The 20,749-nt window shown below is 39.4% G+C and overlaps 1 protein-coding gene across 1 annotated transcript in view; it reads right to left on the reverse strand.

Moving 5' to 3' along the window:
* Positions 1-3,165: 3,165 nt before the first annotated feature.
* LOC126267660 (peptide transporter family 1-like) overlaps positions 3,166-20,749 on the reverse strand; it is a 150,351-nt gene continuing 132,767 nt past the window's right edge. The window contains exons 9-11 of the mRNA XM_049972960.1: positions 13,373-13,621; positions 3,414-3,668; positions 3,166-3,345 (exon numbers count right to left, since the gene is read on the reverse strand). Coding sequence (XP_049828917.1) covers positions 3,166-3,345; positions 3,414-3,668; positions 13,373-13,621 — 684 coding nt within the window. The remainder of the gene's footprint in view (positions 3,346-3,413; positions 3,669-13,372; positions 13,622-20,749) is intronic.

Below are 20,749 nucleotides of genomic sequence, written 5' to 3' on the forward strand. Positions count from 1 at the left end.
ACTGGTCCAGAGTTATGTTCTCCAGTGAATCACTCTTCACTGTGGCAAGTGATTCTATCTACCAGTTAGCATCAAGAGTCTGGTATTGGGCTGCATGGAAGTTGAATGCCCACCGCAGCAAATGGACCTCGGTGGATTATAGAGAGCAGTGTTGCCGTAGCACTGCACTTGCTACTGAGTGAGCCACCATTTTACCATGTGATTACACCAGCCAATAGTGTTTCTTGCAGCCAGCATATTACTGCCATACCCCAACCACTCAGGAAGTCATGTAATCCATCTGACTGCATTTGTTACTATCTCTGCCGTACTACTGATAACTTTGCTTTGGTACTGGGTTTTCTCTTTGGTCTCAATTTGGATTGTGACTTGTACTTGACCCATTGACAGTATTGTCTTGAAAGTTTGTTGCACCTAATTGTTGTATAGGTTGCTATTGACTTGCTCTTGTTGTGTCAGGTCCACCATCCAGTTAGCCCTGTTGTTCAACTCTGGCATGGGTTTTGATATGGCCAAGGCATTATGGTGTGTGTAGGCATTACACACAATGGCTGAACACTGTTACATATCTTTCCATGAGGTAGCATTACATCACAGCAGTATGGCAGTGAGATTATTCTGGATCATTTCCATCAGTTTAGGGGTGTGGTGGGACCCAATTTGCTATGGACAATAATGCCATCCACGAAGGACTGCTGAGGTGTCGGCTTAATGGGAAGTGGAACTATTGAACTTATGGAATGGCCTGCTATTCCACAGACCTAAACCCCATAAAGCATGCCTGGGATGCTCGTGGCGGACATAATTCTCAATGAACACCCCATCCCCTAACCGCGCAGGAAATGAAAATCGCCTTCTGAGAGGTGTTGAACATATCCCCCCAAGAAATCCTCAACAGTTTGGTAGCCAGCATGAACAATAGGTGCAAAATGTACTTAGTATATGTGGAGGGTAAATTTCTTAAAGAGAGTCCAATGTCGACCTTTATGTTGGGAGCCTGACCTGTGTATCCATGTTATTTATGTTCATTATCCTGGTGCACCATGTGGTGAAATCTGTAGCATTTTTCATTATAAATGTACCGCTCGACCTCTATTATGTATGTACTGTGTTTCATGTCATCTATCATTGCCTGTGATTATTCCTGTCCATCAATGTCTCTGATGGCAATTTTTAAGTGGAATATAGACACCTTCAGTAATAAGATTACGTTCTAACACAGCTGCTTACAATTCACAACATATGTTTCTATCACCTTCCACACAAGAAACTACTAACAATAGTATTTCAGTTTTCTGTTGATTACAGTTCACCTAATCAGTATCACTGCTAGCTGCACCAAATGGCTGATGTGTCACATGGGCCCAGTGATGTCTCACTGAGCTGCTGTGTAGCCGTTGCCACAGTCAGTTCACCAATCACTGTGCTGCAAAGCAAATCTGTCCTGCCATTATATTGACTAACATCAGTGCTATCATAAATTGTGAATACACTCATAAGTTTGGAATCAGCACATCAAAATCTTCCATTTCCTCAAGGTAATATTTGTTGACTCATGTTGACACTAATTTCAACATGTAAATATTTCTTCAAGGTAATATTTGTTGACTCGTGTCAACGGTAATTTCAACATGTAAATATTTCTTCTAGTTGTACTTGGTTGCTATGGTCAATTAATCTCATTTATCCCTTTTTGTGATAATTCACTTACATGTTTTACACCACATAAAACAAAATAATTTTCTCTTAAATATTTTAATTACATTGCACAACACTACAATGTGTGTTCACCTCTATCTTCTTCATTGTTTACTTTGGCTGCTCTAGGCCTTGTGATATATTCTTCCATTATTTTTTTAAAAATCTTTTTAGTATCCCAAAAGCTCTGTTATTTCAGTGCCCCTTATCCATGTCAACCGCCTTGGGTACCAAGTGTTCACACAACTTACATGTAACCTTGTCAACAACTCCACTAGCGATCTGTCACCCTGATGCTTTTCTGATCACTTTTACCTTGATTGTTGTCTTATGGTCACCTTCTAGTAGTTTCTTGATGCTCTGGACCTGCTATGCAGTGCCACTAATTCTATCCTGTAACTCCTTTCCCACCTGCAAAGAGTCGAGGACCGTAAGAGAGCTTACATATATGCCTGATGGCTACAAAATCATGTAACCAGTCTTAATAAACTTTTCTGTATTTTTCTTCTCCCATAAAACAATTGCAATGTCAGGTATACAGATCGCTATCCAACTACTTTTCATACCCAAGCTTATGACAGAAGCACTTACTGTGTTACCACAGACGTGACAGATTACAGGACATTCTTAATTTGTTTTAGAATGTGGTCATTGTCACCAACCTCCCTTGTTCTGAGAATTTCCACGACAACTCCACACTATGATGCCAAACTATAAGCAACTCCACCATTGCAGGTGGAGATACTCCATTGCCTTTACATATTGGTGATGCTCTGTGCTCACATTTCTCTCCTCACATCTGTATATATATCAAAAAAATATGCACACAGTGAGAAGTTCTTTTTGTATGCTACTTATCTAAATAACTTTTCTCCATGACCATCTTTCATCAGTTTAATATGAAGAAGTGAAAAATGTGGTCACTTAACAATATGTTTGAATGCAGAGTACAGATGTAGATGTAGATATAGTTGAACATCAATAGAGAGTAATATTTCTTTGCATGCTTTATATTTTTGCCTCAAGTTTTTTACACACACTTCTATCTAACATTGAAATCAAGCAGGATTCAATATTTTTAGTGCAGTTGTTATGGAATAACAGCAGTCTGGCATTCTATCAATAGTCTGTCCCCTATATATATTTCTTAATTTAAAATAACCTTCTAAAATCTACCAAGTAATCTCAGTTGAAAGGTAGTTCCCCGGAAGATACCATCAACAAAAAACATGCCTGAATGTTCTTACTGACCGATCTACACCTATTGTGTTCAATTCATTACAATGCAAGATTGAATACTGAATGTTAACTTTTGCATTCTAAGTATTCTTCAAACCCTAGAGGAAAAGTGAAGGAAACTTCCTAAAGCAACGGACTTTAATAACCACAAATCCAATTTAAGTCTACTAGACACAGATGTTTCATTTGGTTAGTAGTAAATATTATTTGTTTTCTAGCAGTAATAAACTAAAAGTAATACCAGACTGTTAGATTAGAACTTACTTTTATCATACGATACTGAAGATCCATATATTCTGAACTGTACCTAATTTTAGATTTTCCACTCGGAGTTTTGTTCAGATCTTCAAACTGTGTAACGTAGGCCATTAGCTGAGAATTTACTGCACATATAATTATCTCCTCTACCTGTAACACAGAAATGTTGAGAGAGATTTTTACCTGATGTCAATACATACGCAAATATTTAAACTTACCTGTTGTTCAGAGGTTAACACATTAATGTATAGCTGTTGTTCAGTAATCAACAAGTGACTACAGTCAGATGGAGCAAAAACCATGAAGTCATAAGCAGTTATATTTTTTATATTCACATTCTTAAACACAAAGTTTGAAGATCCATTAACTGTTTGTAAACCATTGAAAGGATTAACAATTTCAATTCTACATGGCACAGTATTGATGAAATTCAAATGAGTACTGTCTTTTTCAGGTAGGACTGGATATGATTCCTGAAACAGAGGGCAAGCAAAGAATTATTTTAACTCAATAGTCACAATAAAATGATTTTGTAAAATTAAAATAATTAACAATAGGAGCATAAATTAGGAACACTTTCAAACCTGGACACACATCGCAGTAATTCACACGTGAACTAGTGAGAGAAAAAATATGTCAAAAGAAACCCTTTATGGTGACAATTGGATGATCCCACGAAAGTCATCTTATGGACCACTGTGTATTCTATCACATATTATCATGTAAGATCTCTGTAAGATAGATTGTTCATTGTGATGTTTATGTACAGCCATTAACCATGGCACACATCTCATTTACACAATTTATCATGCAGTGGGAGTAGTTAAGAAATATGCAGATTGATTATAATTAAAGTACCAGTTTTGAAATTCCATGCACTGCTCAGAATGATGTCAAATAACATAAAATTTGAATGGAGTTTTATCAAAGAAGGGGTAACTGTCATGGAAACAAAAGAAATTTAATGAAAGTTTTACCACCAGCTGGCATTGTAAGTGGTAGAATATGCAAAATAAGAGAGACAGCATCCACAGCTGTTCCTCAGTTTGCAGTCAGTATGACTGTCTCAGTGCATGATCACCTGCTATTGTTAAAGCTCTACTGTCAGTAGATCTGCAGAAGTTCGAGACACTGAAAGGTATGAAAAAACATGTTGGTCAGATGTCTGCCAAGGGCCTAGAAAAATGATTATGAAATTTGAAAAGAGAGATTCTTTTAAAGTGCAGCGCAGCAGAGGAAGAAAAACAATTGGTACAGCATCAGTAGAGCATGTGGCTATAGCATTGCAGGAGAGATCAAGCGGTTGTGTGCAAACATGTAGACACAATGAATTGCGAAAACTCTGGACATGCCTCAAACAAGGGAACCTCCCCATCACACGCCCCTCAGTTTTAGTTATAAATTGGTACAGTGGATAGGCCCTGAAAAACTGAACACAGATCAATCAAGAAAACGGGAAGAAGTTGTGTGAAACTATAAAATAAAAAAAAAATAAAAAATAAGCAAAATATGCAAACTGAGTAGTCCATGTGCAAGATAGGCAACATCAAGGATGGTGTAAGCTCAGGAGCACCGTGGTCCTGTGCTTGGCATGAGCAGCTGCGGAACGAGAGGTCCTTGGTTCAAGTCTTCCGCTGAGTGAAAAATTAATTTTTTATTTTCAGACAATTATCAAAGTTCAGGCACTCACACATAATCAACTTTGCTCTCCAAAATTCGAGGACATGTTCAGATTTGCTTGGACATATGCAGGATTTGACGGTCTACACACGGAAAAATTTGAAAACGTTATAAACATATGTTTTGACAGAGCACAGGGAAAACTGTGCGACTGTGAAACTGTTGCATTCATTTGTTGCAGTTTATGTGACGAACTTTTATGTTTCCAGGACTTTTTAGGGAGTGATTATTACATCCACAGGAAAACCTAAATCGGGCAAGGTAGAAGAATCTTTATACCCATTCGCCAGGTGTACAAGTTAGGTGGGTCGACAACATATTCCTGTCATGTGACGCACGTGCTGTCACCAATGTCGTATAGAATATATCAGACGTGTTTTCCTATGGAGGAATCGGTTGACTGATGACCTTGCAATCAAATGTTTTCAGTTCCCATTGGAGAGGCACGTCCTTTCGTCTACTAATTGCATGGTTTTGCAGTTCGGTTGCAAAACACATACACTAAACTTATTACAGTGAACAGAGACGTCAATGAATGAATGGACAGATCATAACTTTGCGAAAATAAACTTTGTACTTGAGGTAAGACTTGAACCAAGGACCTCTCGTTCTGCAGCTGCTCATGCCAAGCGTAGGACCACGGCACTCCTGAACTCACACCCTCCTTGATGTTGCCTATCTTGCGCATGTACTACTCAGTTTGTATATTTTGCTTATTTTTCTCATAGTTCCACACAATTTATTCCTGTTTTCTTGATTGATCTGTGTTCAGTTTTTCAAGGCCTATCCACTGTGCCAACTTATAACCAAATCTGAGGGGGGGGGGGGGGGGGGTGATGGGGAGGTTCTCTTGTAAGCATGGTGCATAAAATTCTACAAAACATTCTGCATTGCTATCCATAAAAACAACCCATGTTCAGGAGTTGCTTTGTGTTGACTGGCCAGTGAGACAAATGTTTCCTCTGGAATTTCTTGCTCTCATGGAAGTGGACAATGAATGGCCATAGGCCATTCAGTGGACAGATGAAGCCCATTTCTATCTCAAAGGACATGTCACTACACAGCATTGCAGAATATGAGCAATAGAAACTCTGCATATACATCAACTGGTACCACTTCATTCTACAAAGGTGGCTTTGTGGTACAGAGAGACAGAGCTATTTATTGCAGAGTCATATTTTTTTCAAGGATTTTTTGTTGTTGTTGAGATGATGAGGCCTGTTACCCGTACTGTCACTGGTAAATGCTGTGAGAGTCAACTGTGTATCGATGTCAATCTGACCCTTCAACAGCAGGGATGTGTGGGTAGGAACATTTTTATGAAAGATGGCTCTCCTTCAAACATTGCAAAGGCAGTGAAGCAGCTGCAGCAGAGGCATTTTGGAAATTCCATAATTACCAGCAATCATTTCCCTACAACTTGGCCGAGCATATCACTTGATCTTAATCCATGTGACTTCTGGCTGTGTTCAGTGCTCCAGTTACAATTGCACCTGAATTGAAGGCATGCATTGTACAACACACTTATGACCCCTGACATACATCGATCTGTTGTGGAAGATGCTGTTTCGTGATTTCAACTTATGGCTAAAAACAGTGGTCAGCATACTGAACACAGGTTGCACCAGTTTCACGACAATTAAAAACTGATTTAATTGTAGTTTTTTATGAGGCTTTTGGCCTCAGAACAATCAAAAATGGATTTTTCCCATCCGATGTAGTATGGCCGTGCTGTGGTGGATGGGCTTACTTATCTAACAGTGCCACAACTGTTGAATACTGAACTTGTGCAGTCATGCATGCTGCACAGCACAATTTGTTTGACGTGCAACTCATGCAATAGCCATCATATTGCAATTCATCTGTCATTTGCAGCTGAACCCATTACCATTATGACGCTTTCAGTGCCAGTTAGTGGAAAAATTTTCAGTTTCCCCCTTCTGCGACAATATTCCATTCAAATTTGATGTCATTTTGAGCAGAAGTTCTTTTTTTTACACTGTTCTGAAACTTGAACTTTGTTTAGTTAGAAATAGTAAATGCAGTTGCATTTCAAATGAGACAATACACAACTTTATTTTTCTGAGGCATGTTTATTTCTCAGAGGGAATCACCAATTCTCTAATGAAGACACATTCTGTCAAGAAAAACTAAATACATCCAAAAGCAGTATATCAGTCTAACATTATGACAGCTGTTAGAAAAATCAGATACTTTTCCTAATTTTTGCGCGAGACTGAAATATCTTCACTTCAAGTCATTAGCTAACAAAAATTTTTTTATTGAGAAGTGAAACAAGAATCACTTTGACCTTCATGCTATTTCATACAGTTTCTGGAACCAAGCTATATGACTGCAGACATATGACTTTTGTGCTAGTGATGTGATTTTACAACTTCGTGGTGCAAATTGACTCACTGGATGGCAACTTCCACATTAATCATCAGACTTTGTGATAGGTGCTTCAGTGGCTTATAGATAACACTGATAATTTGATTTGCGATGTCCTAGGTGTGGTTAGAGCATTAAAGCATTACACAATTACAAACTGACTGTACAAAATGGATAAGCATTACTGAGAGTCCATCTGCGTGGCTTTTTCTGGTCATTGCTCACTATGTCAGGTGGATTTAAATAGGGAACAAAAATGTTGAGATTTTTGTAGCCAGTTCTTGACTCAGTGCCTGTTGGCTTCTGTCTCAGGAAGACCTGACTAGAACACTAGTCATTACTAACTTCAGTCAGCAGTGTCCATAGAGACCAGTGAGTAGAAAGGGATGTCAATGGCTAGGAACAGCCCAGTTTCATTTTATTATGCTGAACTGTTTCATCATTTAGCATATTGGGAACATTACATTCTCCAAGTTGACAGTGACTATAGTTTCTGTGAGCCCCCTTGATGGACAAAATATGTGTCAGAGCTTTAATCATTTAAACTGATGATGGGGACAACATGTGTGATGCATAAGAGAATCCACCACCTGCATTGATAACAATGAACCAGGAATAACCCAAAAAGGGGCCTCCAAAATTTAAATTGTGGCATGTCTGAGGTACCTGGCAAAGGCATACATCACTGAAAAGGTGCTGCTTTTTTACTCTGACAGGATTGGAATGCTGCAGCCACACTGGCAATGTTGGTGTCAATCTCACGCCAATATACACGTATCTAGTCAGTTGCATGGTCAGAAACATCTGCCACTGTCCCTCATGGAATGAAATGAAATGATTGTATGGCATTGTTGGCCGGGAGGCCCCATGTGGGGAAGTTCGGCCGAGGGAGAAGAGACAACATACATCACCAGAGTGATTGAGACTGTGACCACTGTTCCCCTGTAGTAAAAGGTTTCCTTTAAGGGTGGATAATTTGTTGTGACAATACTAAAAAGCTGTATGTCTGTAAGATCCAGGTGTTTGTGATCTGTTGGCTGATGATGGTTCACTAGATGAAGTACTTCTCAGATGACTGAGTCCTCAGAACAATGCTTGGTATCACAGGAGTATCTGGACAAAAAGAATGCCACCGCTGAAGACAATGTGCCATCCTGGTTGGAATATTCAAGTTAGACTTGAATCATGGCAAAGGAAGTTTATGGTCAGTCAAAATGTAAACATGTAATCATGGAATTTTTTCAGGGCAAAAACAATAGCCAGGGCTTCCTTCACTATCTGGCTGTAGTTGCACTGTGCCTGTGTTAAAGTTTTGGAGATAAATGCAAAGCAATGAGTTGTTCCACCCCACCAACTTCATGAACCAGGACCATGCACAAGCTGTTGTCTGATGTATCAGCTGCCACAATCAAAGACTTAGATGGTTCACAGACTGCAAGCCATGCTGGATAAAGAACTACTTGTTTTAGATCCCTGAAGGCTTTGTCACATTTGTAAGTCCAATTCCATTTCACATTTTCCATAGTAACCGATGGCTGCTGCAGGGGGAATAAATTTCCTATAGTAATTGAGTTGACCTAACATAGATTGGGATTATTTAGTGTTCATAAGGGTGGAAAGTTTCTGGATAGCTTGAACGTAGTGTGCCATGGGCTTTATTCCTCAATCACTTAAGACATGGCCTAGATATTTGACCTGAGGTAAAAGAAATCAGCATTTGTTCTTGTTGCACTTGAAGTTGGCCTGCTGGAATACAACAAATAGGGTGTCTATGTCAGTCATTAAATCTTGAGCTTTTTACCCATAATAATCATGTTGCCCAGATAATTGGCTGTTCTGGGTACATCAAAAGTCAGGTTTTCTAAATATCATTGAAAATTATCTGCGGCACTGGTGATGCCAACAGGAAGCCTGTTATAGTTAAAACACCAACAGCAATGTTGATCACTAAAATATTTCACAACACTTAGTCCAAAGGCGACTGAAAGTAAACACCCTGCAACTCCATCTTCATGAAAACTTGCCCCCTGCAAAGCATGTCATGTCTTCAATTTTTGGGATATGGCAGACATCGATGATGGATGGACATTAATCATGGAGAGTGAAGAGTGTGGTGCTCCACTTCCAGGTTGAGCTACTGCAGTAAGTGATAAATTTCAGGCCCTCCATACTTCAAAAAGAATATGCACTGCTGAGCATCACCTGAGATACCAAAGCCAAAAGCATTTCTCCATTCTGGCCATGTGGTTTGGCCATGGTTCAATTTTTCTGTCAAATGTTTGCAATGGTGGAAGTGCCATCCAGGATCCTTTCACCAGGGAATTCATGTGTGACATGCGGTCAGAGAATTCCAGGGGCGTTATGCTGATGACCGCCATCTTCTCTATGATTGCTTCCATGGCATGTTGGGCGTTCTGGAGCAGCAGCAGCATTACCTGGGAAGTAACATCTGAGGGGTTAGGCATGCTGGAATGGAAGTCAATATCAGCAAACCCACGGTGTACAGGCCACTGTTTATATGGGGCATAGTACAAGCATGAAAAGCTAAGTTCATGGACAAATACCTAATCACCATTTGAGATGTTCCCGGCCTGTGCAGGCACAATGAGAATGCAGCCCAAGTAAACATTACAGAACAAATTTATTTAAAAAAATATACACAAAAGCTCCTTCTTGGAGTGTTATTCACAAAAACTGTTTATGGTGGCTCATGGTAATCACTGATTTTACACAAATTTGTAAGTGGGCAGCAGTAATAAACAAATTGAGGTCTGAGTTCACTCTGAAGTTGAACAGTTAGAACATAAAGTAGTGGCAATGATCCATATCAAAGCCCTCTTCAATTTCCAGTGTCATTAATCACACCAGAGTGATTAAACTATGGTGTAGGTATCCACGGGCAGCTGCATGTGCAGCAATTACTTGCAGTTGCACAGTGTCAAAGATTCTGATGGTTTCCTTACCAAAAGCTCTGATTGGTGGGCCACTATTGCAAGTGCAGCAGTTACTGGCAGTCACATGGTGTTGAAGATTCTGACAGTTTCCTTAGCAACAGCTCTGATTGATGGACCACTACTGTGATACTGCCTGGTCCAGACGACTTGAATGAAATGACTGCTTGGTGCTCGCCTACAGTCCTGAGCAGTGCAAGAATTCAGCTTAGTTGGACCAACTTGCAGCAATGTAACCTACAGAATCAAGCAGGTCCGTGTGGCCAGTGATGCACTGGTGGTGCTCACGTTGCCGTCTGTTGGTCTGGTGAACATGAAAGGTCATCTGCAGGTGTGACTCCCGTGACGAAGCTGGGTGGGACAGTCACATGACACTGGTATAAGAGGGGGGGGAGGGGGGGAGGAGGTTGGTAGAGGCAAACAGCCCATACACAGCTGTTAGTGTTATCTTGAACTGAAGTGAAGCTATATCCTGTGCATCACCTACCAGTATGTAGCATGTTTCAGGTCTACAAACCCTGGCATACACCATCTACTTTTTTCCATAAAAGGAGAGGGAGAGGGAGAGAGAGAGAGAGAGAGAGAAAGAGAGAGAGGTAATTGCAGGGCTTGTTGTTCAACAGTTTTGCCTTTAATGTCTTCAGTGAAGATGAAATGTTTAACTTTAATCTGTGCCCTTTCCAGTTTCTTGATATTCTACAACAAGTGATTATTGACTGTCACAACCAGAGATAAAATAGGTGAAACAAGTATTAGGTAATAACCTAAAACTGTGAAGATGACATTAAACACATTTCATATACAATGTGACACACAGGGGACAGGCAAAACAATGGGAACAGTGGTAGTAATGGAATAGTTGTGTTTGACAGTCAACAATGTAGGTAAGGCATTTGTTGTGCTGGACTGTGCATGTTCAGTACAGACTAGGCATCAGTGAAGGTTGTTTACCAGTACTGCACACTTTGTATTTGCATTCAGAGACCGAGGTTGACGTGCAGTGAAAGAGCTAACAGAGTTCCAAACAGGTCAGATTGTGGCGGCCTGATCAGCTGGGGCATCAGTAACCAAGACAGCCAACTTATTGAATGTCTCAAGAGCAACTGTTTCAACAGTCATGACAGTCTATACCAAACATGGAAGGATATCACTGTGTTGTGTAAATGTAATAGTGGGCGCAAATCAAGACTAAGTGACAGAGATCATCATATGCTAATGCGAACTGTGATGGTGTGGGCTGCCATAGCCAGGTATTCTGCTGGTCCCATCATTACTCTCAATGGCCGTGTTACAGCTAATGATTATGTGAACATTTTAGGTTATCAGGTGCACCCCATGATTCAATGTTGTTCCACAACAATGATGCAATACTTCAGGACGATAATGTACCCATTCACCCAGCCAGGACAGTACAATCGTGATATGAGGAGCATGGAACTGAACTGCAATGCTTTCTCTGGTCAGCACAGATGCCGGAATTGAACATTATCAAACCTTTGTAGGTGGTATTGGAGTGCAGACTCTGGAGCGGATTTTTGCCTCCCTCATTCCTACAGGTGTTAGTAGAGGTTCTGATTGAAGAGCAGCATTACAGTGCACTGGAAACTATACACTCATTCTTCAGTATTTCAATAAAAATAATAGCTATATTATGGGCCAAAGGGGATCCAACCCCTTATTAATAAACCATTCTCAAGTAAGTACAGGTGTTCACATTATTTTGCCTATCCCCTGTACATCTAAGAAGGATAAAAACATGCCACTACAAGAGATAGTAGAAATCAACAAGCATATGACACAGAATGCTAGCTTTATATTAAAAACAAAGATTCCAAGACTTACCAAGCAGGAAAGCGCCAGCAGACAGGCACATGAACAAAACACACAAACACACACACAGAATTACTAGCTTTCGCAACCGATGGTTGCTTCTTCAGGAAGGAGAGGGAAAGACGAAAGGATGTGGGTTTTAAGGGAGAGGGTAAGGAGTCATTCCAATCCTGGGAGCGGAAAGACTTCCCTTAGGGGAAAAAAAGGACAGGTGTACACTCGCGCACACACACACACACACACACACACACACACACACACACACACACACACATATCCATCCGCACATACACAGACACAAGCAATTCTGTGTGTGTGTTTGTGTGTTTTGTTCAAGTGCCTGTCTGCCGGCGCTTTCCCGCTTGGTAAGTCTTGGAATCTTTGTTTTTTTGTGTCTGTGTATGTGCAGATGGATATGTGTGTGTGTGTGTGTGTGTGTGTGTGTGTGTGCGAGTGTACACCTGTCCTTTTTTTGGAATGACTCCTTACCCTCTCCCTTAAAACCCACATCCTTTCGTCTTTCCCTCTCCTTCCTGAAGAAGCAATCATCGGTTGCGAAAGCTAGTAATTCTGTGTGTGTGTTTGTGTGTTTTGTTCATGTGCCAGTCTGCCGGCGCTTTCCTGCTTGGTAAGCCTTGGAATCTTTGTTTTTAATATATTTTTCCCATGTGGAAGTTTCTTTCTATTTTATTTACATCATCATTAGAATGCTAGCTTTGTTTTAAATGAGTAACTACAATTTTCTTTTTCTCCTGTGTTGCATTAAGTTTCATTTATGCATATCTGAGGAAGAGGAAACTAGACAGTCACAACACACATTCTACATTTTACCTCCAGTTACACCAAAGAGCCATCACACAGTGCTTGCAAGGCTAGAAAAATTCATTACTGAATAAACAAAAATTGTTGCACATCAATAAAGGTTTTCTAAAAATATTATTACCATGATATATGAAACTACAATGCTGAATTAAATTAATGATTCTTTTTCCTTTGTAACCTAAAGAAACTGATCCTCTGACAGCATGTGTTCTCATTAATAGTTTTATGGAACTGAAAATCTGCTGCTATAAAATTAGATATACAGCAGATTGTAGTGACTTACGGTAGATTTTGATCACTTACAAATTTACCAAAGGAACAAAACTACACTTCCATTATGAAGATGTATAGTACTGATAAAAGCAAATATTTGCTCCGGGCTGTATTTAAGAACTTCTAAGTAGACGTACACATCTTACTGTGAAATGCACATTTTCAATATATGTTGCAATTCAGTCAACACTGGTGTAAAACATTGTGTTACCTCTACAGGAATACTATACCTCTAGTTTAATCTCTATCACTCCAGAAGTGATGAAAGCAAAACTTGCAATGATGCCACCGGCAAACATTTTTGTCAAAAGTGATGACACTGTGTTGTTATATCCAATTACAGGATAAATTGATCTGTCAAACAAGGGAATTAGTACCAGAACAATGGCAGGATTTAGGACCTGCATCTGATCTGGTATCAGTTGCATTCCCAGAAAATCCCCACACATACGTGAAGCTTGAAATGTCCACCGTGAACCCTGAAATAAAAACCATACATTTGTTACTACTTAACTCACTCTCACAAACACTATCACTGAAAATGTAGGCTGCAGGCATTAAGTATGAAGTTCTGTCTAGAAGCTCCCAAAATTAGAATTTAGGTATAAATGGTTATGATAGCCAGTTTGAGTAGTTAGGTTTATCTTTGGAAAATATACTTCAACATCTAGGTAACGAACAGAAGAAGCATTGATAGAAAATCTGAAGGAAGTGAAAATAGCCTCAAGAGGAACCACAGATTTTTCTAAAGTTTGTCAGTGGTAATGAAAGTTGTGTTTATGGGCATATGGGCATCTCATTTCAAACTGAACAGCAGTTGTCATATTGCAAGGATTCTCCCTTACCCTAGAGGTGGTGGGGATGAGATGGGGTGGAAGGGTTGGGTGGGGGAATTAAAACGTAAAACATAAGTTAAGTCCCTGTCACACTGCTTCTTCCACAGGAGCAGCATTGTCTGTAGGACGTTCATTCCTCAAGATTATACAGTCAATAATAGTGGTTCAAATGGCTCTGAGCACTATGGGACTTAAACTTCTGAGGTCATCAGTCCCCTAGAACTTAGAACTACTTAAACCTAACTAGCCTAAAGACATCACACACATCCAAGCCTGAAGCAGGATTCAAACCTGCAACTGTAGCAGTCGCACAGTTCCAGACTGTAGCGCCTAGAACCGCTCGGCCACTTTGGCCAGCCAGTCAATAATACATTATATCACAATAGCCTAAAGCTTTTAATGGAGCACACAAGAAAGGTCATAATAAGCAATTCATGATCAATTCTGTAATAGATCATGACTGCTTTCAACATACATAAAACTCTGTTTTATAAGAAAATGAAAATCAGTTCCCACTAACCATACTTGTCATACTTGATTCTTCCTACCTTTCTGGTTCCTTTATCCAGTCAATGGCAGCTTGGGACTGATATGGTACTTCTCTAATTCCATGGAGAAGTAACCATAACTGTATATATATCATGACAATGGGGTCACCACTCACAAATCCATTTTAATGCGACAATTTCACGAAGTGTTTGCACATCACATACTGGAGGTGGGACATGGAATCAGCTTAGTTTTCCATGGTGAATGTGGAAAACAGGCTAAAAACACCATCCAGGCTAGCCAACATACTGACCCCTGGGAGCAAGGCGAATTCGATCCAGAGCCAGTGCATCTTACTGTGTCCTAGATAAGGGTACCTTAATGTACATGACTGTTTGTATGGGTAAACTTGCTTCTGTATATTTTATTTTTCTCCCCCAATAAAAAAATCATGTAGTAAGACTGAAAGTCTGACACAGTTACATGATTCAAGCATGCAAACAGTGCTAAACTCCATGAAAAGAGGAATATAGTTCAAAACTGCTGGCAATTCTCATATCACCTGTACCAAGAGGATTGCATTGAATATGTATATGTCAAATAACTAAAGTGAGACATAATGGCCATTAGTAATTAATGATGAAAGTTCAGGAAATACTGATAATTTCTCATATAGGGGGTTTCTATGCTTTCATTTAACTTTTAGGGCTGTATGAATGCAAATTAACTGGGAGTGATAGACACACTTGTTCGTTGTTCCGGTCTTCAGTCCTGAGACTGGTTTGAAGTATGTCTCCATGCTACTCTATCTTGTGCAAGCTTCTTCCTCTCTGAGTAACTACTGCAACCTACATCCTTCTGAATCTGTTTAATGTCTTCATGCCTTGGTCTCCCCCTACGATTTTTACTCTTCACGCTTCCTTCCAATACTACAGTGGTGATCCCTTGATCCCTCAGAATGTGTCGCGCCAACCGATCCTTCCTTTTAGTCAAGTTGTGCCACAAATTCCTCTTCTCCCCAATTCTATTCAGTACCTTCTCATTAGGTATGTGATCTATCTAACCTTCAACATTCTTCTGTAGCACTACATTTTGAAAGCTTCTATTCTCTTCTTGTATAAACTTTTTATCATCCATGGTTCATTTCCATACATGGCTATGCTCCATACAAATACTATCAGAAAAGACTTCTTGAGACTTAAATCTATACTTGATGTTAACATATTTCTCCTCTTCAGAAATGCTTTTCTTGCCATAGCCAGTCTACATTTTACATCCCCACTACTTCAACCCATAATCAGTTATTTTGCTCCCCAAATAGCAAAACTCATCTATTACTTTAACTGCCTATTCCCTAATCTAATTCCTTCAGTATCAGCTGATTTAATTCAACTAAATTTTATTATCCTTGTTTTGCTTTTGTTGATGTTCCTCTTATATCCTCTTTTCAAGCACTGTCCATTCCATTCAGCTGTCTTCCAGGACGTTTGCTGTATCTGGCAGAATTACAATATCATTGAGACACTCAAAGTTTTTATTTCTTCTCCATAGATTTTAATTCCTACTCCATATTTTTCTTTTGTTTTCTTTACTGCTTGCTTAATGTATATGTAGAATAACATCAGGGATAGGCTGTGACCCTGTCTTACTCTTCTCAACCACTGCTTTCATTAGATACCTCTTGACTCATATAACAGCCATCTGGTTTCTGTACAAATTGTAAATAGCCTTTTGCTTCCTGTATTTTACCCCTGCCACCTTCAGAATTTGAAAGAGAGTATTCCAATCAACATTGTCAAAAGCTTTCTCTAAGTACACAAATGCCAGAAACGTGGGTTTGCCTTTCCTTAATCCATCTTCTAAGATAAGTCGTAGGGTCAGTATTGCCTTGCTTGTTCCAACATTTTAACGTAATCGAAACTGATCTTTCCTTAGGTCAGCTTTTACCAGTTTTTCATTCGTCTGTAAGGAATTTGTGTTAGTATTTTGCAGCTCTGACATATTAAACTAATAGTTTAGTAAATTTCTCACCTGTTGACACCTGCTTTCTTTGGAATTGGAATTATTATATTCCTCTTGAAGTCTGAGGGTATTTCTCCTGTCTCATACACATTGCTCACCAGATGGTAGAGTTTTGTCAGGGCTGGCTCTCCCAAGGCTGTCAGTAGTTCTAATGGAATGTTGTCTACTCCTGGGGCCTTGTTTTGGCTTAGGTCTTTAGGTGCTCTGGCGAATTCTTCACACAGTACCATATCTCTCATTTCATCTCCATCTACGTCCTCTTCCATTTCCATAATATTCCCCTAAAGTATATCGCCCTTGTATAGACCTTCTGTATTCTCCTTCCACCTTTCTGCTTTCCCTTCTTTACTTAGAGATGGTTTTATATCTGAGCTCTTGATATTTGTACAAGTGGTTCTATTTTCACCAAAGTTCTCTTTACTTTTCCTGTAGGAAGTATCTATCTTACCCCTAGTGATATATGCTGCTACATCCTTACATTTGTCTCTAGCCATCCCTGCTTAGCCATTTGCATTTCCTGCCAACCTCATTTTCGTATTCCTTTTCACCTGCTACATTTGCAGCATTTCTTTACTTTCTCCTTTCATTGGTTAAATTCAATCTCTCTTCTGTTACCCAAGGATTTCTACTAGGCCGCATCTTTTTACCTACTTGATCCTCTACTGCCTTCACTATTTCACATCTCAAAGCTACCCATTCTTCTTCTACTGTATTTCTTTCCCCTATTCTTGTCAACTGTTCCCTAGTGCTCTCTCTGAAACTCTCTACAACCTTTGCGTCTTTCGGTTTATTCACGCACCATATCCTTAACTTCCCACTTTTTTTTTTGCAGTTTCTTCAGTTTTAATCTGCAGTTCATAACCAATAAATTGTGGTCTGAGTCCACTTCTGCCCCTGGAAACATCTTACAATTTAAAATCTTGTACCTAAATCTCTGTCTTTCCACTAAATAGAATATCTGAAATCTTCCAGTGTCTCCAGGGCTCTTCCACATATACAGCCTTCTTTCATGATTCATAAACCTAGTGTTAGCTCTGATTATGTTATGCTCTGTGCAGAATTCTACCAGGCAGCTTCCTCTTTCATTCCTTACCCCAATTTCATATTGACCAACTACTTTTCCTTCTCTTCCTCTCCCTACCATCGAATCCCAGTCCCCCATGACTATTAAATTTTCATCTCCCTTAACTTTCTGAATAATTTCTATTACAGGGTGTATATGCAAGCAAGGAAAAAACATTCCTGGATTTTTCCCAGATCTCCTGGTTAAAAATACATTTTATCTCGGGTGAAAATACAGTTTTTCCATGTTAAGTGACAGTATACTTTCACTTAGAACTGTAAAACTTAACCTTTGAATGGATATGGTTTTATACAGCAGCGCAGAATTTTTCAGAACTTCAGAAACAAAACTTGGGCAAAAACACATTTTTAAAAGATATTTGATGTGCAGCAACATGTACGATGCATATTTTCGTATTACAAAAGTACAAATTCGAATTCCATCAACAGTACAAGTTAATGGTTTTAATTCATGCCCATGCTTTTCCTACATGAAAAGCAAAGTTTTCACATACAATATTTGTCTCGAAGATTAATAAGCTACAAGAGAAGCTAAGCTTTCACATATATTGTTGACATGTTTAGCACATGTTACACTTTAAGGTATATCACACAAATATGCCAGTAAAATTTTTAATAGCAGCAAAAACCTCTGATATTCTGGGCTCGAAATTCTTCAATATGGCTCAGCATCAAAGAGTTAATTTTTAAAAGAGAGCTAACGCTCTGTGATTTAAGAAATTCATTGTACATTTTCACACATAGTTAATCTTGCATAAGAGGAAATTTTACTTTCAAAATAATGTTTTTGGGACAACAATTCACAATATTTTCCCACAACTTGTTAGAAATAGATTCATTTCAGCACTTGCCAGAGGGCACCAGGTAAGAGGCGTCACCATGCTTGCCCAGCTACAGTGACGTAGGAATCCCGTATTCTTGTACGTGTAAAACATTAGAAGATCTTACATTATATCATAAAAGAAGCAAGACATCAGAAGATACTGCAAGAGTATCAGAATTTCGTACTAAAGAGCATAGTTTGCCTTACAGTGCACATTCGTGTGTCCTATTCCCTATGACATGGGCCTCGACCTGATATGAAGCTTTTCATTGTGGTTTTCAGGATGTAAATTTTCTTGGAGTACATTTTCATTGTGGTTTTCAGGACGTAAATTTTCTTGGAGTACCAGAACCACACCAGTCTTGGGTACTATTTGTAATAAGAGCTTCTCATGTTTGGTTCTTCATTATGGCATAATGCCATACTTGCTAGAAGATGAAAACGTGCACTTGAAATGAAGCGAGCAGTTGAAACTAGCCAACAGTGTGGAATTAAACACTTTGTTTCAAATAAATTGACTACCTCAGCAGGAAAGCTTAATAAAAGCCCAATTTCCTTAGCAAACTGACAAAAATAACTTTATTGTCCTGCAAGGGGATTAATGCTTGACTCTCAGAAATGTGGAAATAAAATAAAATCTGAAACTAGTAACGTACTTTAGCCTTCCATAATTATGTGAATGTATTTCAATTCACTTGATAGCTCCCAGCCATAGAAATCTGCCTTGTTTTCATTTGACGTGAGAGTAGTAAATGAAGAGGAAGCTGAAAAATGACTAAATGTAAACACGGGTCACATGTAGACAACACCTTACATCCCCCCTTCCCCAATATAAAACTCAGACTTCTTTGCGCATCAGAATGTCAAAAATTTAAAAAAAAGGCTTTTCAAAAATAAGTTCATTTTGTAGCACACATCTTTATGAAGAGTCTGATACATAAAACATATATCTTCGAGGAAATGTAAGACACATTATTTGGTCTTTAGTGTGCAGTGCAATGCCATGCCTCTTCAAACAACATTCTTATACCGCAACCCACTGTATTTTGTTCTGTGAAACTTAAATGTGTATATTTTGTAATGTACACCATCAAATTATTTCAGGACAGTGGAAATTAAAATGTCCTGTAGTGCCTCTCCTGCTTCCAGTTGGCCGGTTTGACATCCTGCCTCTCTTTAAAAAGAAACTCGCAATTAATACTGGATGGAATTATTTGCAATTATGAGAACAAGAACTCTTCAGAAAATCTGCACTCTTTATTACCTATTAACTAATAACTCTTTATTACCTATTAACTAATAACTCCCCCCATGAACCATGGACCTTGCCGTTGGTGGGGAGGCTTGCGTGCCTCAGCGATACAGATGGCCGTACCGTAGGTGCAACCACAAGGGAGGGGTATCTGTTGAGAGGCCAGACAAACGTGTGGTTCCTGAAGAGGGGCAGCAGCCTTTTCAGTAGTTGCAGGGGCAACAGTCTGGATGATTGACTGATCTGGCCTTGTAACATTAACCAAAACGGCCTTGCTGTGCTGGTACTGCGAACGACTGAAAGCAAGAAAAAACTACAGCCGTAATTTTTCCCGAGGGCATGCAGCTTTACTGTATGATTAAATGATGATGGCGTCCTCTTGGGTAAAATATTCCGGAGGTAAAATAGTCCTTCATTCGGATCTCCGGGCGGGGACTACTTAAGAGGACGTCGTTATCAGGAGAAAGAAAACTGGCGTTCTACAGATCGGAGCGTGGAATGTCAGATCCCTTAATCGGGCAGGTAGGTTAGAAAATTTAAAAAGGGAAACGGATAGGTTAAAGTTACATATAGTGGGAATTAGTGAAGTTCGGTGGCACGAGGAACAAGACTTTTGGTCAGGTGACTACAGGGTTATAAATACAAAATCAAATAGGGGTAATGCAGGAGTAGGTTTAATAATGAATAAAAAAATAGGAGTGCGGGTAAGCTACTACAAACAGCATAGTGAATGCATTATTGTGGCCAAGATAGACACAAAGCCCACGCCTACTACAGTAGTACAAGTTTATATGCCAACTAGCTCTGCAGATGATGAAGAAATTTGAGGAAATCTATGATGAGATAAAAGAAATTATGCAGGTAGTGAAGGGAGACGAAAATTTAATAGTCATGGGTGACTGGAATTCGTCAATAGGAAAAGGGAGAGAAGGAAACATAGTAGGTGAATATGGATTTTGGGGGGGGAGGGGGGGGGGGGGGGGAAGAAATGAGAGAGGAAGCCGTCTGGTAGAATTTTGCACAGAGCATAACTTAATCATAGCTAATACTTGGTTTAAGAATCATAAAAGAAGGTGGTATACATGGAAGAATCCTGGAGATA

This window comes from Schistocerca gregaria, chromosome 4, assembly GCF_023897955.1.
Source record: "Schistocerca gregaria isolate iqSchGreg1 chromosome 4, iqSchGreg1.2, whole genome shotgun sequence".
Lineage (NCBI taxonomy): Eukaryota > Metazoa > Arthropoda > Insecta > Orthoptera > Acrididae > Schistocerca > Schistocerca gregaria.